A 23,220-nucleotide genomic window follows, 5' to 3' on the forward strand; every position below is an offset into this window, starting at 1 on the left:
GAGCATGCACAGTGAGGGCAACGGGCAATGATGCATCTGTAACAGGAGCTTGTGGGGTTTAGTGAGCTATAAAGGATGGGTGGAGGTGTGGATCAAGCCGAGATAAGTACGGAAGCTATTTATACCCCTGGTAGGGATGGCTAATATATATATATATATATATATATATATATATATATATATATATATATTTAAAAAATAAAAATAAAAAAAAAACATGAATGTCCAGTTTGTTGCCTCCCATTGTAGGTATTCCTCCTGAAGCAGTACTGGTGCGAGTATAATGGAGGGTTGTAATTCTGGCAATATCTAGGGGATTTAAGATGCCACATCCACCATTATATACACAGCAAAGTAGGAGGGGAGGCAAACTTATTGAAGCTCATATGGTGGAGTGGCACATGGCTCTCCCATAGGGTATGGGGCCCTGGGTTCGAGACTTGACAGGGCTGATTTGTAATCTATCAAGGTCTCTATTTCATAGGAAGAAATTTATAGCGGCCCTATTTTGTTTCTCCACATGCTAGGCCTTTGTCTAGGGTTTATTACAGGATTGAGAGGTATGAGGTATGGGCAAACAGGTTAAAGTTAAAAAAAATAATATATATATATATATATATATATATATATATATATATATATATATATATATATATATATATATATATATATATATATATATATATATATATATATATAGATATATATATCAGGCAAGCAAAGGGCAGACTTTTATGTTGTATGGGTAGGTCCCAGGTTGGTATGTTATTGAATGGGTGTTCCTTATGTTTGCTTTGGGTAGGTAGCTGGTGAGGGTGGTACTGGAAGTAAAAAAAAAACAGGGTCCTTGAAGGGAGACTGCTATTAAGATGTGGGGAAGTGTTCATTGGTGCTTACTGGGATAGAGGGTCCTGGGTGTTGATACTGGTAAGCTACATGGTTAGGCAGTAAAAGGGGGCATATGTATGATGCAATGTGGTAGTTAATGTGTGTTATTTCTTTTTCTGCATATGGCTAACTTAGCTGGACTGAGGCAACGCTGGCAGGCAGTAGTGGATCGGGGAGGAACCTTTCCAAGAATTATCTATGGCTGAGGCAGTTGCAAAGCAGGAGCAGGAGCAGGCATCTGGGCAGAAAAGGAGAGCTACAGCTCGGTGGAAGAGGCAGCATAAGAAAAGGAGGTGGTTGCAGTTGGCTCAGTGGCTCCAGGCAGGTGTCAAGACAGAGGCTCAGATAATGTTTTTGCTTCATCAGTTTTAGTATGGGAGATAGGTAGTGAGAATGCAGGGGTAAGAAAAGTAGAAGGGGAGCTCAGTGGTAGGAACTCTGGTACAGAATGGAATGCTCTTGGGTGTGGTGAGGTGGAGATGGCAGAGACAAATGGGTCCAGCGGGGCAGATGTAATCGGAGGTAGTGCAGGGTCATGGAATAGCTCTGGGGTAGATTCGGACTTGGGTCCCAAATTTGGTCTTTGCCTAGGCAACTGGTTGACCACACAGGCACTGGGACAGGGATCAGGTGCAGTCTTTTTGACCCCATACACCCCATCCTCAGTGAATGAAAAAATTTGGAAAGGAGACTACGTAGATGCATTTGAATTAATTGATGCTGAAGGGGTTCATAGAGGCTCATAGAGACGGAATTGACTAATAGTATTTGTTGGCTGCATTGGTGGCTTTGGGTAGGAAAAGGATAGGTAAGATTCACTCCAGGACCTGGGAAAATTGGGTAGTGGGTTTTATTTATTATATGGCTGTGCATCTCAAAAAGGATGGGTCTTTGGCTTTACCCCTTTGGGTCTATATTAGATAAACGAACGATCAAAATGTTGAATACAACATGCTCAACATACTTTGATCGAATGTTCATCTAAATGATCCCTTAAAATAATGAAAACTGGAGTTCTGAAAAGTTTCTTTTGTCCCACACCTTCCCTACACTAACATGCAACACACACATACAACTAATACATATAAACCCATACATTCTCACATCATTCAACAACTTTCAAACCTAAACACACTCTTCTACTTTTAAAAGAAAGTGGAGGGCTTCATCCCCCACAACCCCTAATGTGGGGGCTGTGCCCCCCACACCCCCCAACTATATATACCAACTCCGAGATCGCTCTACATTAGGGAATGGGCAATTACCTTCTAATCGCAACATACACACACAAGTATGGAATTCACTTACCTAGCCATTCCAGACAGTGTGGCATCCTTACGTTACAAGCTACACTCACCACCATGGTCAACTAAAACTTTTCGGAACTCGGGTTTTCATCTTTTTCAGCATTTGATTAGATGAACGATCAATCAAAGTGTATTGAACATGTTGTACTCGACATTTTGATTGTTCATTCATCAAATAGGAACCCCCCATTTTGGGTTATTTTCTTACAGTTTGGGAGGCGCAGCATTTGCGGCCTGGGAATGCCTGGTTATGGTATGATCAGAGGTCCCGTAGGAAGAAGGCAATGGATCATTCACTTCATTGGGAAGTGTGGCATCTGGATGTCTGGTTGGCTACCATGATGGCTTCTATGGGGGGGTCTAATAGGTTGGAAAAAGGAGATGAAGGAGTCGGGTGTGTTGTTCTTTTAATAGTAGCTCTTGTGCATGGGTAGGGTGCAAATTTTTGCAGTCTTGCTCAAGGTGTGGAGGTAGTCATCTGGCTGTTCAATGTGGTCGGCATGAATACACGGCTTTGAATTCCAACTTCATGTCAAGGGAGGGTGGCTCGCCCTCTGTTCAAGGGTTTCAAGCTGGTAGGAGTAGAAATAATTTACTTGGATATCGGGAAGTGGATTCTTTAGGGGAAATAGAGGAAGGGGACCTTACCCATTAAAGTGGAGGTCCTAGGGGACATGCTTCAAGGTTTTCCCGAACCTATGCTTAGAGATGAGATACTATACTGGTTTAAACTAGGGTTTTCTATTAAGTCCGGGCTGGTGGGTAATGGAGTGGTTTGCAGGAATCTGTGCTCAGTGCATGGTAAGGAAGATATACTGGAGGGGTTGGTAGGGAAGGAATGTCAAGTTGGCTGGCTGTTGGGGCCATTTGATAGCTCGCCTTTTGTTAATTTCAAGGTGTCACCATTGGGGTTAGTACCAAAGAAACGGACTGAGGAGTTTAGGCTAATCTGCCATTTGTCATATCCTGACGGGGGCTCAGTTAATGATTTCATTGCGGATGAGGATGTTAAGTTTTATTATGCATCCCTGGAGGATGCTGTCAAGGTGATTAATACATTTAAGGAACTGTGGTTGGTAAAGGTGGACATTGAGTCTGCCTTTCATTTTCTGCCAATCAGGCAGGATGATTGGCCATTGATGGGGATGGTAGTGGGGGGCAAATAGCATTTTGACAAAGCCATGCCAATGGGTTTTTTGGTGGCATGTGCAACTTTTGAGAAGTTTAGTATGGTGCTACAATGGGTATGGCAACAGAGGGTAGGTACACAGAAGGCAGTTCATTATTTGGATGTTTTTTGCTAGTTGGGGAAGGAAGGGTAGAGGGGCAAGAAGGTTTGCGGGAATTTATTTATGTGTGAGGAACTAGGGGTACCACTGGCTCAACAGAAGCTGGAAGGTCCGGCTAGAGCATTAGAACTTTTGGGATTAAAGGTGGACGCGGAACAGGGTCTGTTTTGCTTGCCTATGGATAAGATAGACAGACTGAAGACAGTGATAAGGTCAGTGGTGGCTAAGGATAAAGTGAGCATTCGGACAGTTATGGAATTGTTAGGGCTTTTGAACTTTGCATGTCGAGTGGTTCACCCTGGGCATATGTTTTGTAGGTCAGTGGCATTTCTGTTGAAAGGGGGTAGGAGGAAACACCATTGGGTTAGGGTGACCAAGTTAGTTCAGGAGGATTTGATGTTGTGGTCTTGGATTTTGGAACAATTCAATGGAATTTCCTTTTGGCAAATGAGCTGGGTGGGGCAAGAGGAACTTCAGTTATTCACGGACGCAGCTGGGAGTATTGGCATAAGGGTTTACTTTGGGGGGGGGGGGGGGTTTGCAGCTAAATGACCTCAACTTTGGAAGGAGGATTGGAAACATGATATTGCATTTTTTAGAACTGATGCCTATTTGGGCAGCTTCTGTAGTTTGGAAAGACAGTTTATGTGGCAAGTGAGTTGTTTTTCATTCTGATAATATGGCTGTGGTACGGGTGTTGGAAAAGAAGATGGCTAAGTCAGAATTATTACTGTTGGTTTTACGTAAACTAGTTTTACAGAGTCTGTTAATAAACTTTTCCTTTACAGTAGTGCATGTGCCTGGAGTGAAAAATGACATTGCTGATAGTTTGTCCAGATTTCAGTTTTACAGCTTTCGGCTACTGGCTCCAGGGGCGGAGGATGTGCCAGAACTTCTGCCAGAGGAAGTGTGGAACCTTGGGTCGAGGTAGCCAAGAAGTTCATGCATCATTCTTGGGCTCTCTCTACCAGGAAGGCTTGCGGCAGGGATTTTTCTGAATTTGATCAGTTTGTTCATTTGCCAGAAGAGGAAGGGGTGTGGTCAGAGGAATTGTTGCTGCGTTATTTAGCTCGAGCTTGGGGGTTAGGTAAGGCTTTACAAATGCCGTGGGTGGATTTGGCCACAATTAGCATATTTGCACAGGTGTCAGGGTTACAGAATTTTACAAAATCGTGGACAGTAGGGCGTATGTTGAAAGGCTGGGGGAAAGTAGATGGGGAGCTTAGGGATATGAGATTTTCTCTGATGCGAGCATTGTTGAATGTTTTGTTGAAAGGCTTAGCATTACTAGAAGGTAGTTCTCTGGATTATGTTATGTGGGTTACATTGTGTGTATGGCTTTATTTTGGTGCCTTCCAAGTGTCTGAGTTGTTAGGGTTGCTGTTTTGGAGGGATGTAATGATAGGTGAAGGGGTGGTTATTATTGGGTTGCAAAAGGTGAAGACAGATCGATTGGCTAAGGGTTCAGTGGTTGTGCTTAAGGCCGATAAGAATGTTGGGCTTTGTCCAGTATGGTGGGACAAGGAATTAAGACTGCATTGGATGGGGAGCTGATATGATTTGTTTTTTTTTTTGGCAGATGGGAAGAGAGTGACAAGTGATAGATTCATACATCTCATTAGGAGGGTTTTCTGCTGTATGGGTTTTCCACCAGAATGGTTTGTAGCTCTTCTTTTTGAATTGGTAGAGCTTCAGAGTTAGATCAGGAGGGCAGTTCCATTGAGGTTATTAAGAGGGTGGGGAGGTGGTCTTCAAATGCATTTTTGTCATATATTAGATAAGGTTTTGTTTGTATGTTATTAATTTTATTTTCTACTCTTTTAGGAAAACAGATTGTCATCATGGGCCACTCTTATATTCACTGGGCAGAGAAACACACACTGATTAGAGATGATGGTAAAAACCTGGGCTTGTCTCATTTAGGCTGGTCAGTAACTTGGCATGGGGTCAGAGGGCTTAGATGGGATAAGTTGATGTACGAGTTTGAGCTGAGTTTGAGTTGAAGGTAGGGTATCCTAGGATACTGGTGATCCATTTGGGAGGTAATGATCTTGGCATCATTTCTAAGAAGTGTTTGGTAGATAGTATTTTACAAGATTTGTTGAAGTTACAGATGGCGTACTCAAATATGTGTATAGTTTGGTCAGAATTAGTTCCACGTTTTAGCTGGAGGAATGCTTGTAGTCATCGGGCAATTGAGTGGGTTAGGCAGTTCATTAATCAGTGATTGGCTAGGCAGTTAAGGGTTTGAGGGATGAGTATTACTGAACATGGGGATTTTTCGGATGGTGAGGTCTGTTGGTATCGAGCAGATGGGGTACATTTGAATGAGGTTGGATTGGATTTATTTAATGTTCACTTGAAATTGTTTTTAGAAGATATGGTGAAGTTAATGGATAGGAGGGGGAACAGCCTGTGTGCAGGCTGGTGATGGAGAAGAGGGACAGGATTGTCCTCTTCTGTTTCTCCTCAAGGTGAAGGTGGTCATGGATTTGGATTGAGGAGAGTCAAGTGAGTTACTGGATGCTGCTTGACTAAGTGAACTTCACTGGTTAATGGTTAGTTTGGCAGAGGTGAGTAGGTATGCTGCCCGTTCAAGGTTTGGGGGAGAGTAAGTATGCTGCCCTGGTGGAGGATGCAACAGGGTGAGTGGGTACGCTGCCCTGATGTGTGAATCGGCCAGGTTGAGTAGGCACGCTGCCCTGAGATCGTTAAGAGTGGTGAAGTTATTGTTTTATTGTTGGCTTTCAGTTAAATAAGTTTATGTTTATATAATTTATTAATAAAGGTCGTCAGAGGTTGGTGTGAGTTATTTAAGGGGCGCCGGGACAATAGAATATTGCTGAGTGGGAAAGGCTGTAGTGATATAAAATAATAGGGGATTGAGTGAAGCCATGGGACAATCAAGTTATTCACAAGGAACAGACTTCAAATAGCACACACACACACACACACACACACACACACACACACACACACACATGCACGCACACATATGTGTGCATGTATATATATATATATATATATATATATATATATATATATATATATATATATATATATATTTATATATATATATATATAAATATATATAGATAGATATAGGTATAGGTATAGATATATATACATATACATATACACACACACACAAACACTCATAGATAAAGATATATAGATACACACACACACATACGTGCACACACTCACACACGCGCGCACACACACATACACACAGACACACGCACAGACACACAAACATGTGCACATGCACACCCACACGTACATACAGACACACACACACACACACACACACACACACACACAGACACACACACACACACAAAGAAAAAATCCAAACTTACACTAAAACAACCCCAACTTAAAGCATCACTTCTTTAAGAAACATGGTAGAAATAAGTAAACAGTAAAAAATAAATAGCCTGACGGGCCTGGTCTGCAAGGCCATGGAACGTATCATCATGAAACTCATAAACAAAGACATTGGTAACCTCCAAACTCTGGACCCCACCCAGTTCGGGTTTGTGAAAAGCAGATCGGGTTTGTGAAAAGCAGATCATGCCTTCAGAACCCGATTGACTTCTTTGAGGCAGTCACCAAAGCCGTAGATGAGGGTAAGGTGGTTCACACAGCCTATCTTGACCTCACCAAGGCTTTCAACACCATCCCCCATTCTGGAATTATAGCTAAACTCACTAAACTAGGCATAAATTCCTACGTCACAAGATGGGTTGCCAACTTGCTCACTGACATAACCCACACTGTAAAAGTTGCAGACTCCAAATCTGACTTCAAACCAGTGACAAGTGGAGTACCACAGGGTTCAGTCCTGGGACCTCTCCTGTTTGGTATCTACTTCTCTGAAGTACAGGCTAACACAGAAGACCTCTGGCTAATGAAGTTCATACATGACTGCAAGCTAGGAGCCATAGTCGAGTCCCCAAATGATGTGGACATCCTACAGAAGGGCCTCACTGAGGCAGATGCCTAGTGTCAGAGGCATGGCCTCAAGCTCAATGACAAAAAGTGCTCTAGGGACCTAAACCTTGTCACCACAATAAACAGAACATGCTGGAGGGATAGATTCCTGTCCCAGAGACTCCTATCCTCTGGAACAAGCTACCCATCTATATCAAGCAAAGTTCCTTATTAGCACTCTTCAAGAAAAATCTTGATGAGTGGATGGTAAATAGGAAATACACCCCAGGGATCACTTCTGTGGCTCTGCTCACATTAACTTCATCCTACTGATGTTTCAGTTATATAGCTAGATCCTTCAGATTCAGTCCTGCATAGTTTATAAATGTTTCTTCCAAGATAAAACAATAAAAAGAGGCCAGTTCTTCTTAAAAGGCTCCAAAATTTATCTTCCAGAATTAAATTATGAACCAAAGTCAGTACTCCTTAAAAGGTTTCTTACATGTACTTGTCTCTATAGACCATTAATGACCAATAGTTTGGGTTAAAAGATGGTTTTGTTTGTTTCTTGAAGTTTGTTAGAAAATGTAGCCTCTTTTTGTGTTTATTTACAGTTGAATATTTTAGCAATAATCCTCGACTGAGTGTGAGTACACAGGATTTACCCATGGTTGGCATGGATTGATCATGATGGCAAAGCCAGAGAGAGATTAATTAAAGCCAACCTTGGATAAATTCTTTGATACCTCACCCATTCAGGGGTTATTCCAACTATACAATGACGTTATTTAACAATGAACTGGCTTACCTTTCTAAAATAATGGCTTTGTATAACAGCGCACCTGTCTTACATATCAGCTTCTGATTTATGATGTACTAACCATTTATATGGGACTTATGTTCCCACACATGCACAACACATCAGTGCAGTACAAAATAAGTAATGGAGAAAAGATGATTTCTTTAGCTGTCTTTTATTTGTTTATTACTTAAATAAAAATAAAAATCTTATCAGAGACTGCACAAAAATATTAGGAAAATTGGGTATGTTTCTGTTTCATTCGTTTTGCAGAATGTAACTGATTGCTCTCATATTTTGCTCTGTTCCTGGCTGCTATCTAGCATATACCAATAGATAGTCTGGCCCCAGCAATGGTACCTCAGTGGCCAGGCTTTTACCTTTTGGCATTTGTTCAGTTTACAATGGGAATACTGGTTGTGCTGTCCAAACAGTGTACTCATTTTTGAATAGTAATGATCCTTTATTATACAATTGTTATTTTTATACTTTTAGAAATGTTTAAGTAATATTTGATGAGTATATGTTTATGAATGTAGATCTGCATGTGTGCATGCTTGTATGTATGTGTATGTGCTTGTCTGCGTGTGTATCTGTGTGTGTATGTTTAAAAGAATCTGTGTGTGTGTGTGTGTGTGTGTGTGTGTGTGTGTGTGTGTGTGTGTGTGTGTGTGTGTGTGTGTGTGTGTTTGTGTGTGTTCGTGGGCCTCTGCACAAGTGCCCAAGCATGTGTATGTATTTGTATGCTTATTTTTGTGTGTGTGTGTTTTTTACAATGTAGTTATCTTTTTGTTTGTCTACCAGAAGCATACAGTGACTGGAGACTTTTGTGTTTACAGTATTCCTTTATTTGTTAAGTGAAGTATATGTCATGAATTTATTCTGAATTGAATTATATTATTTTCTTAAATTTCTCATTCCTGCAAATGATATGAAGCCAATCCACTGCCACACAGAGGAGTAAAGGCTGCCAAATAACTTACATTTACTTACATAATAAAAGCCATGGCAAGGTGTAGAGGGATACATTCTTAGTTACAGCCCAGGTGATCATGGTTAATTTCTCAGCTCAAGAATTTGAAATGTGTCAGGGTAAGAAAGGACTAATGTGCCTGTCTTTGGGAAGGAAATCATGTGTCTGCATGGTGCTTGTGTTTGACCTGTAGTGGTGGTTGGAGATCCAAAAAAAGACATATATTCTAGAATGGCAAAGGTGTGGACATTAGCTGGGTCACTATGGAGGTCGAACAAGACACTGCATTTCTGACAACAGATTGTATAAATATACGCAAGGAGGAAAAGGGAAATGGGGCATAAAGATGTGCCCAGTAGACCTAGTGGATAAGGAGAGGCACAGGTAGCAATCAATTAGCTGTATGCAAAAATCATACAAAAAAACCCAAAAAACAAAACATTTCATTACATAGTTCCAAATGATAATTGAAAAAGACTACCTGGATAAATCAAGACTGCAGGCACTTTTGAATGCTTTTAAATCTTTTCAAATGGCAAAGATTGAAACTCTGTACAAAGAGTCTTGAAAACTAGGTATTCTTGGCCAAAACTCTGGACAGCTAATTATTATAAATATGCATATTAAACAGCATGACTCGTCCTGTTTCCAGTAGGATTGTGGTATATCATCACTTGGAGACATGTTTAAAAAACAGAGTGACAAGATTATGAAAAGTAAAGCAGAAGAGCCAAGTTTTATTTCACATAAAGCTTTAAGTATGACTGGCTAGTTTCAAACTAAGAATGTAAGAAGTAAAAAAGGTTCATTTCCCCAAAAAGTGTACACACATACACACACACACAAACACCCACACTCACCCCAGTCAGTGACAGCCACCCTGCATTTGTGCCCCCAAACCACCATAGCCACAAGAGCTGATGAAATAAAACTACTAAATCTAGTACCAAAATAAATAAAGTAGACTACATACATAACATTAAATAGAAAAGCTACTGCATATGACGATAAGTAGTTGTTTTAAAATTTGCACCAATAAAAAGTACACATTTTGCTAACAACTGATTCCTATCCAGCTGCTACACTTTGGAGAACTCCAGAAAAATTTAGCTGTTCCCCATGTAGTCTGGCCAGATTGAATTTTACTTACCCAGTTTGCGACAGAGTCACAACATTTGGATGCAAACCCTTCCTAAATCCCAAATCTTCATATCTTTCTACTTTTTTTTATTTCTGCATTTTACTTCCTTTTCCATCATAGTCTGACTTCTTGCAATAATGTTGCTTTGTGGTTTTGTTTTGTTACCCTCATCTCTTGGCCTGATTTCATAGAACATCCTCGATTTTGCCTCCGACATTTGTCCTGTTCCTCATATTTATTTTCTGCTTTTCTGAGAAATCACTGAGGGGTATAGTGAATGTCCTGCCGATCATTAGCATTTCATACATCTTATGCTAACAAAAATTCATGTTGTCGCAAAAAAATGGCAGTTCTATGACTTTTTTAAGTAATCTAGAGTAATATTTAAAATTTGTAGCTCCATTGTATTTATCATTATCCAAATTTCTGTGAAAATAATTTAAGAAATATGGCTATACACATGTACATGTATATGTTTATATGTATATATGTATATATTCATATGCATTTATATAGATAGATAGGTAGCTATATATATATATATATATATATATATATATATATATATATATATATATAATCTGTGTACATGCGTATGTGTGTGTGTGTGTGTGTGTGTGTGTGTGTGTGTGTGTGTGTGTGTGTATGCATATATATATATATATATATATATATATATATATAGATAGATAGATAGATAGATAGATATAGATATCTATCTATATTTATACACACAGACATATGCAAGCATATATTAACCCATCCATACCAATCCTAATCACGCTCATTAGGAACTTGTTTGAGTGTAAAACAGTATGCAAGAGTTGCTTAGAAAAGGAACCCCAAACATAACACAAAGAAGTGCACACCGACACATGAAAAGTAAAGTTAAGGAATTGCAAAGCAAATGGAGGACTAGTTTATTTGCTCTTGTGTTTTTTTTTTGGTCCCCTCATACCTCATTGTTATCAGCCTCTAGTCCCCAAAATCCACCACAGGTCTACCAGCTTTTCTTGAACTTCCTCCCCCCAAATGTACTCCATTTTTTTTTTTTTTTGCTGGGGCAGATAATATATACTGGGGGCTCAGATTACCTGCACTTCCTTCTGTGGGGGGGGGGGGCTTGACTGACCCACTTCCTTTAGTCTATCCACCACACTCATTGCTTTTACATATGAGAGTAACTCCTCTCTTTGGGCCACCCCCCAATAGGTAGGTATAAACGAGCATCCTGTGACTTGAGATGGGCCTGCCCATCACTTCACTGCTGCTCCGTCAGCTGCCAGAGCCACTTACCAAACCCAGCTTGGATGGGCCATTGTCACGACTATATCCCTTTGTGCCACTGATATGAGCCCTGCCATAGCCACTTTATAAATCATCTGCAGTCGGAGCTCTTGTGATGTCATCATGTCCAATAACACTCATGATGTGAGGACTGCAAAGGTGAATGAATCTTGATTTCAAAAGGCCATTTGAAATTTTGCTGTACCGTTATTTTTGTTGAGAGGTGGTCCCTAATATAAAATATAATGAATAAGTTATTTTCCTATTTTAGGTCCAGTTTATAGAACGTATAGTGATACTGAATCTTGTCTCACAGCTCATGCTGTAATAGTAACGGGTGCATGACTATCTGTCTAGTATTCATCTAAGAATAAAACCATGTTGTATAACAACTGGACATCAAAAAATAAAACTCTTAAATCTAATGCCAAAAATGCAATAAAGCAGATCATATACATGCAATTAAAAACACAAGCTGCTGTGTATTTTTATTATATTTTGGTAGTGGAATTTTACAGCTTTATTTTTTGCTGTCCAGTTCTTAAAAAAATCCATATCTTAGAAGGTACAAGCAATATTTATTTAGCAAAGTGAAATTCATTCTGGGTTTTTAAGGTGCATTAAATATTTGTAAAGTGGAATCATAAAAGGTCTTTAATGTGATGATTTATTAAGACCTATTTTAACAATTAAATCCTAAACTCTGCAGGTAATAGTGTTAATGCTAATATGATTGCTACTGCCGTTTAAACCCCTGTAAAAAAATCTCCAAAGAATTTGTAAATGGAGCTCACAGGGGAAGTACATGGTGCTGAATGCCTGTATTTGTGCTTTTGGTAGGTAAGCATTTCATTATATAGAAAGATATCTGTAGTTTTCTTGAGGAACTCTTATTTATTCATTTTACTTTGTAGCACTTTCTCAGAAGACAGAATAAGACCAATATCAGCTTGGATGTATGACAGGAATTCTTTTTCCTTTATGCAGGTGTTTGTTATGTGCATCTGCCCCATTTGGGGAATTCTGGGATTGTCTCAGGACCAGTACTGTGAGATTCTCACCAGTGGCATCAACTTTACAGGTAAGCGTTTCGCTCATTCAATTTAAACTTTCTAATTGTATTAATAACAAATGTAAAAAGTGTTATGTGGATCTGATTAAAACTATCAGAACACAGGATGCTATAATGCCTTTTACTGAATACAGATGTTTGCTATGGAGGGTGTTCTAGCCTTCTGACTGTACAAGCCATTCATCTGGCATTAGTAACATTTTAACAAGTTTATTATCTTCAGCTGATGGTCGATAATACAGAAACATAGAATGTATTTATAGTTATTTGTTTAATAAGCAAATTCTGACAGAATAGACACATTTAAACTATTAATACTCACACAAAGTGAAAAAGGAAACAATAAAGGTAAATATAGCTTTTGAACATATCAGTGCAACTAGCACCTTGGCAAAGGCTTCCTGGGTAAAATATTCTAGAAAAATTACAGTGTGTAACCCAGTTCAATCCACACATGTGGGTCAAGCTTCCCTACATATCAAAAAATACGGTTCTGACTGCTTTCAAATTTAATCTTGATAACTCGGTTGCAATCATGTTTTTTTTCCCTGGATAATCATGCATAGTCCTTCCAAACAAAGAGGGTGAGTGTTTTTAAATTACATAGTAATTTAAAGAGCAGATTTGACCACGCTCTTGGAGATTTTAGCAAATACTTGCCTACTGTCAGCCTATGATCCTATTTATAGTTACTATAATATATCAGTTTACTTAACTGGTTTATTACAGTGTGCTCTTTGTGGAATCTGTGTTCCCCAAGTGACATTTCTTTATTCACTAATACATACAGCCTTATAAATATAGCAACAGAAAGCTGAATCCTGTATTCCTATCTTCTTATGTGCTGTCTGTATGACCACAGTATATACCTGCAATTTAACCCAAGACTCCACAAATGTATCAGACAAGTTGTTATCCACTAAAAAAAAAATGAGTGGGCCATTAAGGTCATTTAAGAATTAGACCATGTAGTGTGTGTTTTCTGTGCAAGATACAGCAAGGGAGAAAAAGCAGAAGAGAAATCATTGTGTGTGTGTGTGTGTGTGTGTGTGTGTGTGTGTGTGTGTGTGTGTGTGTGTGTGTGTGTGTGTGTGTGTGGGTGTGTTTGTGTGTGTGTGGGTGTGTGTGTAAGTGTGGATTGCACATGCACATTTGAATTTGTGTCTGTGTTGTAACTTTACAGCCATTTTACACATACTTAGAACAAATAGTTGATGCAGTTTCAGCAGAGCACATCAGCACATTTACAGATGTGTACAGCAAATGTTATCACTGGCAGCAAGGTATGATTCTAGCAAAGAATTATATAGATGAACCAAAGCCACATCAGATAGCTTTGTTTAGACCTAATTTTCCCTTAGTACTGTGTTTTTTTTCCAAAGGTAGCTGACCTCTACTACTTCCTACTTACAACCTAAGTATGTGGGTCTTCCACAGTGCAAAGACCACAGATGTGTTTCCTGTTAAACCTTATGTCAAGACATAATGCACACCATATAACTGATAACTTCATAAACTGTCTGAATAAGCTGGAACTTAGAGTTAGTGGTGCCCTGGAGCAACTTGCTCTGTACCAAGCATGTCAAGTAGTTCTGCTTCAGTACTTTCTGATTCATAGTCATGCACAATTCTAGAATGGAGGTGCATCTTATTAAGTGAAAATGTACATGGTTATGAATTGTTCAGGTGGAACAGTTTTCAACTGATGTGTTAAATCCTTGTTCTGCAAAGCAGTGCAGCCCTATCAAATAATACACACATGCACCAACTCACTCCATCACCATACACACACACACACACACACACACACACACACACACACACACACACACACACACACACACACACACACTCACTCACTCACTCACTCACAAACATACATACACACATACACATATCCACACACTGATACTGTCTAAGCTTTCATTTTCCCTCGGTTCCAGAGATAACTAATTCCATTCTCTACCTACTCTGTCATGAAAATAATCATTACCTAATTTAAAACATTTTTCCTTAAATCAAGCTGATTGTTCCTAGGACTCTTATAATGACCAGTAAAATGTATTTCAAATAATCAAGCCTCTGAAACATTTAAAGATCCAGATCAGATAATCTCATAGATTTCTATAACAAATTCAGGGTTTTATTTTTAATGCCTTCTTCTGATCGATTTTTTAAACCTTCTAAAAATTTTTCCAAATAACTCTGAATTTCTGCCAATCTAATGATATCAGTTATATTATAAATACAAAAACCTGAACCATAGTCAAGCAAAACTGAAATCAATACTAATTAATTTCTAGAAATAACTTTCCTCAACATTGCCCTTAATACTTGATATATTCTCCTTGAAAATGTGTTAATATGCTCTTCAAATTTTAAATTCTTATTTACGATAATTCCCAAATCATCATAGCTGGACAATAGTGGCATCCAGGCTATTGGGCTAAAAGTTATTATGGTTTCCCATATGTACTACCTTACTTTATTCAATTAAATTTCAGTTTTGATCACTATCTTGTTTTGATGGTAAACAATCACCTACTTGTACTTTTTACATTCTGCATTACATACAACGCACCAGGCATTTATTTTCTTGCAATCAAATCAAAAACCAAAGCTCTAAAATTTGCCTTCTCCAACCTCTGCAGTATTTACAGCAAATTTCTTGACTTTAAAACATGGCTCCAAGAATACAAGGTGACATTTTTAATGTAACTGAATCCTGCCTATAATCTAGAGGCAGTCCTTTGCACCATAGGTTCATAGGTCCATAGGTTCATAGGTAACTGCTGAGCTAACTGCCCTTGCAGAGCATTATATGCCTAGCACATTATTCCATTTGATGCTTTAAAATTGTCCTAACTGGAGTTTAGATTCATCTAACCTTTTCCAAGATATATATTTATATGTATTTCTCTGGTGATCATTTCTAGATGTTTACAGGGAGCCATGTGTTGGGATCAATGTAAAGTAGATCTGGTGGTGAGGCTTTGAACTCTCCTTCCTTGATACAGGAAACAGTAGTATTAACTCACTGTAGGTTAACATAATGGTTAATGTATTTACCTTACAGACACAAGGTGCAGGGTTTGATTCTCACTTGGAGTAATTGGCTAGGCTTAAAATGGCACATAATGGCAGTTAGCCTAGTACTAATCCATAAACCATGAACGTGTACTAACTCATAGAGCAGAGCTTTTTCTACCTAACAAAATCAAAATCCAGTAACTTACACTGTCTGTACTTTTCTTCTCCTTATAAAAAGTCATGAAGATCTTGACTGCTTCCTCCTCGGCACCTAAGAACTAGGTCTTATCTGGGTGGTATTATAATGCCTCATTGTAAATATCCTTAAACTGTAAGGTAAACTAATATGTTTGCCCTTCTGTCACTCAGACTGCAGCAAATGAAAAGGTGGCATCGGGTTTGCACATTATTACTTCCAGGAACTGTTTACTGCTGGTGATATCACTGACAGCCTAAATCCAAATGTTTCCTCTTTATCACTTTAGCAGTGCATGGCTTTCACCAACTCATTGTAAGTCCGAGTTGCCCATCTCCTTCATCTAGCAATCTCAGTCACCCTGACTGGATTTATACCAATCAGATCTCAACATTTGCAACTCCCTCAGTGGGCTGTACTGACTTCAGACACACTTGTCTGATTTAGTCCTCCTTTTCTGCCAAGAAGTCCCATCAGCCTCATGGTACGACCACCTACAGAATAATACAATGAGAACAGTGAGCCAATCTACAGGTTAAACAAGCTCATAATAACTCATCACAAGTCAGGGAAGGGAAGACAATATGGCTCTGCAGCACTTCCTTAATGTTTCCTATAGGTGAAGAAAAAACTGGCATGTTCCAGAAGCACGAGGGTCACAAGGAAACAACACACCTTGGTTACCTCACGTACTGAATAGATCCATCATTACATGTAAAGCAGTCTGCACTAATTCAAAGTTATTGCACCTCCATGCTGATTGCAACTACTGTTCCACTCCCAGAAAAGAATGCAGGTGATTTGCATATGAGACAAAACCAGCTTATGTAAAAGTGCCAGGAAGCCCTTACAGGAAGCACAAGAGACTTTTGCAAAGAGTTAAATAATCTTTCTGTGCAGAAAGCGCTACAGTCAGTGACACAATAGCCTAATTCTCTAATGATTAATGAAAAATAATTTCTGGCACAAATTTGATGGCCAAGGCACTCAGACACCATTTTTCTTCTCATTTTATTACCCCAATGACATTGCCCCTCTCAAATCAGACATCAACCCACTGTTGAGTCCTTCCATAGCTTTAACACTGACTTCTACTTTTATCTTCTTACCCTGTCTAATATTAATTAATAGCTTAAGAAGATACTCTCTTTGCAGACTGAATCTGATTCTTACAGTCATTATTCGGTATTTATATGCCCTACTAATTATCCCTTTTTAACAACAACTTCTGATCTAGACTCAACTAAAGACTTTATCAGAGCTGTACTTTCAGTTAGCACTTCCCTATCACTTTCTGTTTCCCTGACGAAGAAGAAGCTAGAAATGAGGAAAGAGGTCAACTAGGCGCTCTTAGATTTCAAGAAAGCATATGGCAAGGTCCTTAGAAAGCTGACTTGGGCAGTCCTGCGATGGATGGGTCAAAGTCTTAAAAACACTGGTAGAATTAGTCAAACATTGTACAAGGACCCAATGAAACAAATGCAAGCAGCTTGGACACGCAGAGAGGTTTTCAGTGGAGTGGGTGGGTGTCAGAGTTCAGCTCTCAGCCCACTGCTCTTTTTGCTGGTGATGTACTGCATTAGCAAACAGGTCAGAGGGCACAGATCAAAAAGATGCTCTATGCAGGTGATGAGGCATTACAAGCAGACGTTAAACAAGAACCTTTGCAAGTAATAGGGGAATAGAATTCAAAACCGAGAGCACATGGGATGAAACTGAGTACAAACAAGACAGTCATCATGGCAGAAAATGGAGGAATCATAAGAAGTTAAACACTGACATGGAAGTGGAAATAGTGTAACATGTATCTCGGGGTGGTTGAGCAGAAGTGCAGTCTGAATGAGTTAAAGCAAGAATTAGAGAAGCTGTTGCCAAATTGCAGAGTGACAGGGGTAGTGTTTCACAGGAGAATGTCAAAAAAAGCTGGAATGTAAGGTGTGCAAAACAGAGGTGCAACCAGTACTTCTGTAAGGTATAGAAACCTGGGTGGTGAAGGTAGAGTGGTTAAGAAAGTGAGAGGTAATGGAGATGAAGTTCTTGAGATGGGCAGTACAATGTACACTCTGGGACAAATGAAGAAATGACATGAACAGAATGTAGTGGTTCAGGCACTTTATTTCACTCTCTTTCTTTCTCTGTCCCCCTGTCCTGCACATGCCTCTCAACTGTCCAGAATTTCGCAGAATGGCCAGATTTTTGCCTCATATTTTTTTTTGTTCTTCATAAAGTTTGTGGTTTTCTGTCAAATCATTGAGGATTGAAGTAACTAAATAATGACAGACATTTGAGTTCCAGATGTTATATTTTTCAGAAAATGCATGCTAATGCTAAACCTGTTATGTAAAAAAGTCCTAGGTTTTAGACTTTTGTACTGCCATTATGTTTGGCCTTGTCCACAATTCCTGCAATAAGAGATTGAAAGCTATGGTCCTGTACTCTAGCTGATCATCAACACAGACCTCAGTCTGGGGAATATTTGCAAGCCTCTTGTCTGGGTGCTGAATAGATTGTCTGGGTGCTGAATAGATGGAGTTTGCTGAAGAATCATCTCTCTGTGACTATGGGTTGGAGAAAAGAAAACTCTGTCTATTCATATGCACCTAACACATATCTGAAGCATTTGCACCTTCTTACAGATCATGGGAGTGATGTTTGATAGGGCACCACCTACTCTCTCCATATTTCTACTTAGAAATTGAAATGATCGCATTAGGAATGACAGAGAAACCTGGAGAGAAATTGCTGGAAGAACAGCTTGCCTGATTGGAAATTGAACGGGAATTGTTTGGGGAATTTTGTGCTGGTCATGAATTGATCATAAAAAATAATAAAATAATAAACAATATGCAACACAAGGCAGGTCATAAGGGAACTTGGTAGCAGAACACTTTGGAGCAAGGTTTGATTAACAACTTTGTAGTCATGCCAACAGGCCTAAGGCCATATATTCTAGGCATATATCAAGATTGTTAAATGATTATCAGTGTGTGTTGAGTTGAGTCACACACATTAGATGGCTGGAAAGGCCTGGTAAACCAATGATCTAATGAGCATGTGAATGTTTAGCCAATGCTCCTGTTCTGTACTTTGCCTAGAGAGCTCTCAATAATGGTGCGGAAAGGATAACCCCAAATGAAGACACTGTGTAGAATTCAGAGGTGCACTTTGAGAAACAATTAAATTTGCTGAACATGCCCTCCTTTGATGAGACAAGCCCAGAAAAAAGTTGCTTGTGATATTTAAGACTGGGAGTCACCCTACCCAGATCCATGCCTCTCAACTGTATAGATTTTTGCAGAATGTCCAGATTTTGGCCTCAATTTTTGGTCCTTTTTTCATAAAACTGTTTTTATGGCAAATTAGTAGTAAATCATTAAAGACTGAAGTTAGAAAATAATGGCAGGCATTTGAGTTTCAGACTTCCTATCCTTCAGAAAATCCATGTTAACGCAAAACCTGTTATTCTATCAATGTTCTAACTTTGGAAAAACAATATTTAAAAATTGTCCCTATTTTTGGGCCTTTGTCCCATTTTTATTTATGGCCTTGTACAGATTTCTTGCTCTAAGAAGTTGAGCGGTATGCTTGGGTCATGCTGGCAGTGGGTGGCAATAACTGATCATCAGTGTTTAAACCCAGATTGATAGCTGAGACGGTGGTAGTCAACTCTCTTAACCCTTTGTGCAAATGTCACAAATAAAATCGCTATGACACACCCATCCACCCCTTATGTCTGGAAGTGTAAATAAACCATTTACTTAGCTACTTCTGCCCCCATGATAAGGTGAGAGCATGTACCTGTATACATTAACTTTGTGTGTTTTGCATTTTACACCTCAGTACTATCCTTGACTGTTTTAAAAACTCTTTAGCTGTGAGATGGCTATTTTGTATCAATTAAATTGAATAAATCTAATGTCTTGATCTCTGCTGGTAGTCTCAATGGTATTACTTTGTAGCTGAATGTTAGAAACTCATGAGGTCATGGGTATAGTTTGGATATTTAAAATATATGTTTTATATATATATATATATATATATATATATATATATATATATATATATATGGATTTGTATCACTTCACTGAAAGACCATTTCACTGACACCCATTTCACTGAGACCAAATCACCTGAAGTTCATTTCACCTAAAACTAATTTCACTGACAAATAGTACTCTAAGGCAAGTCAAAGGTGTATGTCTTTTTCCCCACTGTAGTGCGATCCTGCTGTTAGTATATATAGTTAGGGGGTGGGGGCAACCCCTCCCCCCACATTAAAGGGGTGTAGGAGGGCATAGCCCCCCCCCCACCTAGTTGGATTTTACCAGATAATGTAAAACAAACCCAGACAGAAAACCCAATTAAGTGGGGGGCAATGCCCCCCACACCCCTCTAACTATATATACTAACACCAGGATCGCACTACAGTGAGGAAAAGGACATATACCTTTGACTTGCCTTACAGTACTACTTGTCAGTGAAATGGGTTTTAGGTGACATGAACTTTCAGTGAAATGAACTTTAGGTGATTTGGTCTCAGTGAAATGGTCTTTCAGTGAAGTGATATGAATCCATATATACTTATATATATATATATATATATATATATATATATATATATATATATATATATATTCTAACACCATCACCAACCCTTTCTACAACACCCCCTCTTCCCAAAATCAAACTCCCCCCTTACTCCTCATCCTTACCTAAAAGTAAGGTGAAATACTACCTCTATCCTCCCTCACTTCACTACTCTTCACCTGTTCTGAGTATCTTTCTCATATCAGGAGACATCCATCCCAACCCTGGACCTCCCAACCCTCCCAACTCTAATGTTAAGCTCATGAACCAGACCCCTTCACATCCTTCTACTCCCAAAACACATCTATCACTATGCTCCATGAACATCAGAAGCATACTTAACAGTCAGTGAATGCCATGCTTGGATGGCCCATCACTCTCCTGATAGCATTACCTTCACAGAAACATGGCTAAATCCCAGACGAAGACTTATTTTCCCCAGTCTATAACATATTATGCCTGAACAGAACCAAAAAAGTAACAGTGTGGCTATCATGTTCTCTAACCACCTAACTGTAAGTTCCCTAGCTATCCCCACCCCCTCTGTCTCTCCAGCTGAATTTCTAGTTGCCAGCTGCAAAATTAAAGCCCACAACCTAATCACTATACCAGTAATCTACATGCCTGCAGGGGATAATATCCCAATACTTGAGAATATTCTCACCTGGCTTTCACAATACTCATCTAATGAAACTACTGTCCTGGGACATGTTAACATTAATTGGCTGTCCCTCTCCTCTGATAGTCCTAGCACATATATTAACTTACATGGCTTCTCCCAATTAATCACCACTCTGACTTGTACTAAAAAACTGACAAACTCCTTTTCCCTTCTTAAGTGGATATTTGTCTCTAATCCTCAAAAAAATAAATCTCACTTTCCTAAAACTCTGCCTGGCTCCATCAGTGATCACTGTCCAATCAAAGTTCTCAGATTCTCTCCACACTATAATAGAGCTCTGTAAACTCCCTAATTTTGATCCAAACATCCTAAATAAACATCTCTCAGCAATGGTCCTTCCATGAGTATGTACCTCTTTACGCTGCTGTACTTATCTTCAATTCTATATTCCTTAACAATTTCAAATCCCTAGCCCCCTTACATACAGTTAGAGTTACATCATTCATATCTCCCCGGATTACCCAAACCATACTCACCTTAATGCAAAAAAGAGACAAATCTTGGAGAAGATGGTCCAGAACAAAACTTCCCTCCCACTTCCAGCACTATAAAGAACTACACAACCTTACAAAAAAAACACATAGTCAGCAACAATTAAAACTTCTATAGCAATGCTCCACCCTCATTCTCATATAACCCCCCCAAAATTCTGGTATTCTGTCAACCTAATTCTGAACCCAGGTAACCCTCATCCCAATCCATGTCCAAACAACACTCCCCAAGAAACAGTGTCTAACTTTAATTCATGCTTCATTGTCACCATCAGCAAACTTTCACTCCAAACCAGCTCCAGCACCCAATATTAATATCTCTCCTGACGCTCCAACATCCCCTTATCCATCTCCGGCCTTCTCTCTGAAAACTCTCTATACCAACTATATTAAATCCTTGCTTCTGAAGCTAAAACCTTTTCTCTTTCTGTTGATAATCTGCCACCACTCTTTCTTCAGAAGGCAGCTAACTCTCTTGCCCTCCCCATTGCCAGACCCATTAACTGCTCCATCACTGAATCCAAAGTTCCCACTATCTGAAAACAATTCTATACAATATCCATTCATAAAGGGGGTAACTCCTTTGAACCTGCCAGCTTCAGCCCAATTGTTATTCTTTCACCTTTTTCCAAAATATTAGAGAAATGTGTTCAAAAGCAAATCTTCCACTATCTCCTACAAGAAAACGTACTTACCCACACACAACATGGTTTTTGCCCAAAACACAGCACTTCCACTGCCCTCATATCCTTCTTAAACACTATTTCCCAAGCCAGCGACAATAATAAACTGATCTCTTGCCTACTCCTTGACCTCTCAAAAGCATTTGACACTGTATCCCACCCTCTGCTGCTAGCCAGACACTCTGAACTTAAGCTACCTTCTTCAACTATCTCCTGTCTTATTAGTTACCTCTGTGATCGACTTCAATCTGTAAAATGGCTCTCTACTACATCTCCTGCCCTACCTGTCAAGATGGGTGCACCTCAAGGATCTATCCTTAGCCTGTTACTATTTAACATTTTACCAATAAACTATTTACATCCTGTCCCCAGTCTTCACTTCTGCAATATGTAGATGACTCCACTGTCATCACCATAGCAGACTCCCTCCCAGACCTAAATACTCACACAAAAATCCTTCTTATCAATAGAAAACTGGCTCACCATGAATCAGCTAATTTTAAATCCAAGAAAAACTAAACTCCAGCTTTTCACTCCCAAAACTATGAACCATCTAAAGTCCTCCTTCTCTATGTCTGTTTAGCCTTACACAAAGCTTCTGGGGGTCATCATAGATGACCAACTCAAATTTGATTTGCCTATCTCTAACAACATCAAGAAGATCCACCAAAAACTAGGACTTCTGTATAGAAAGAAAGCATTTCTCTCCACCAGATCAAAAAATCTCCCTATCCCATACATACCTCCTTCCAAGCCTGTTCTAGGGCTCGCAAATCCTCACTAACTTTCAGACCCCTCTCCTATCAAAATTAGAATCCATGTACAACAAAACTGCATGATTTGCTGCTGATCTTACCAC

General features: G+C 39.2%; 1 protein-coding gene across 1 annotated transcript in view; it reads left to right on the forward strand.

The window, feature by feature from the left end:
* The window catches only part of LOC122788124 (corticotropin-releasing factor receptor 1-like), a 1,637,729-nt gene that overhangs the window by 307,280 nt on the left and 1,307,229 nt on the right, over positions 1 to 23,220 (forward strand). Inside the window, exon 2 of the mRNA XM_044055063.1 lies at positions 12,608 to 12,701. Coding sequence (XP_043910998.1) covers positions 12,608 to 12,701 — 94 coding nt within the window. The remainder of the gene's footprint in view (positions 1 to 12,607; positions 12,702 to 23,220) is intronic.

Source organism: Protopterus annectens, chromosome 13.part0 (assembly GCF_019279795.1).
Source record: "Protopterus annectens isolate FY-2018-M chromosome 13.part0, PAN1.0, whole genome shotgun sequence".
Lineage (NCBI taxonomy): Eukaryota > Metazoa > Chordata > Ceratodontiformes > Protopteridae > Protopterus > Protopterus annectens.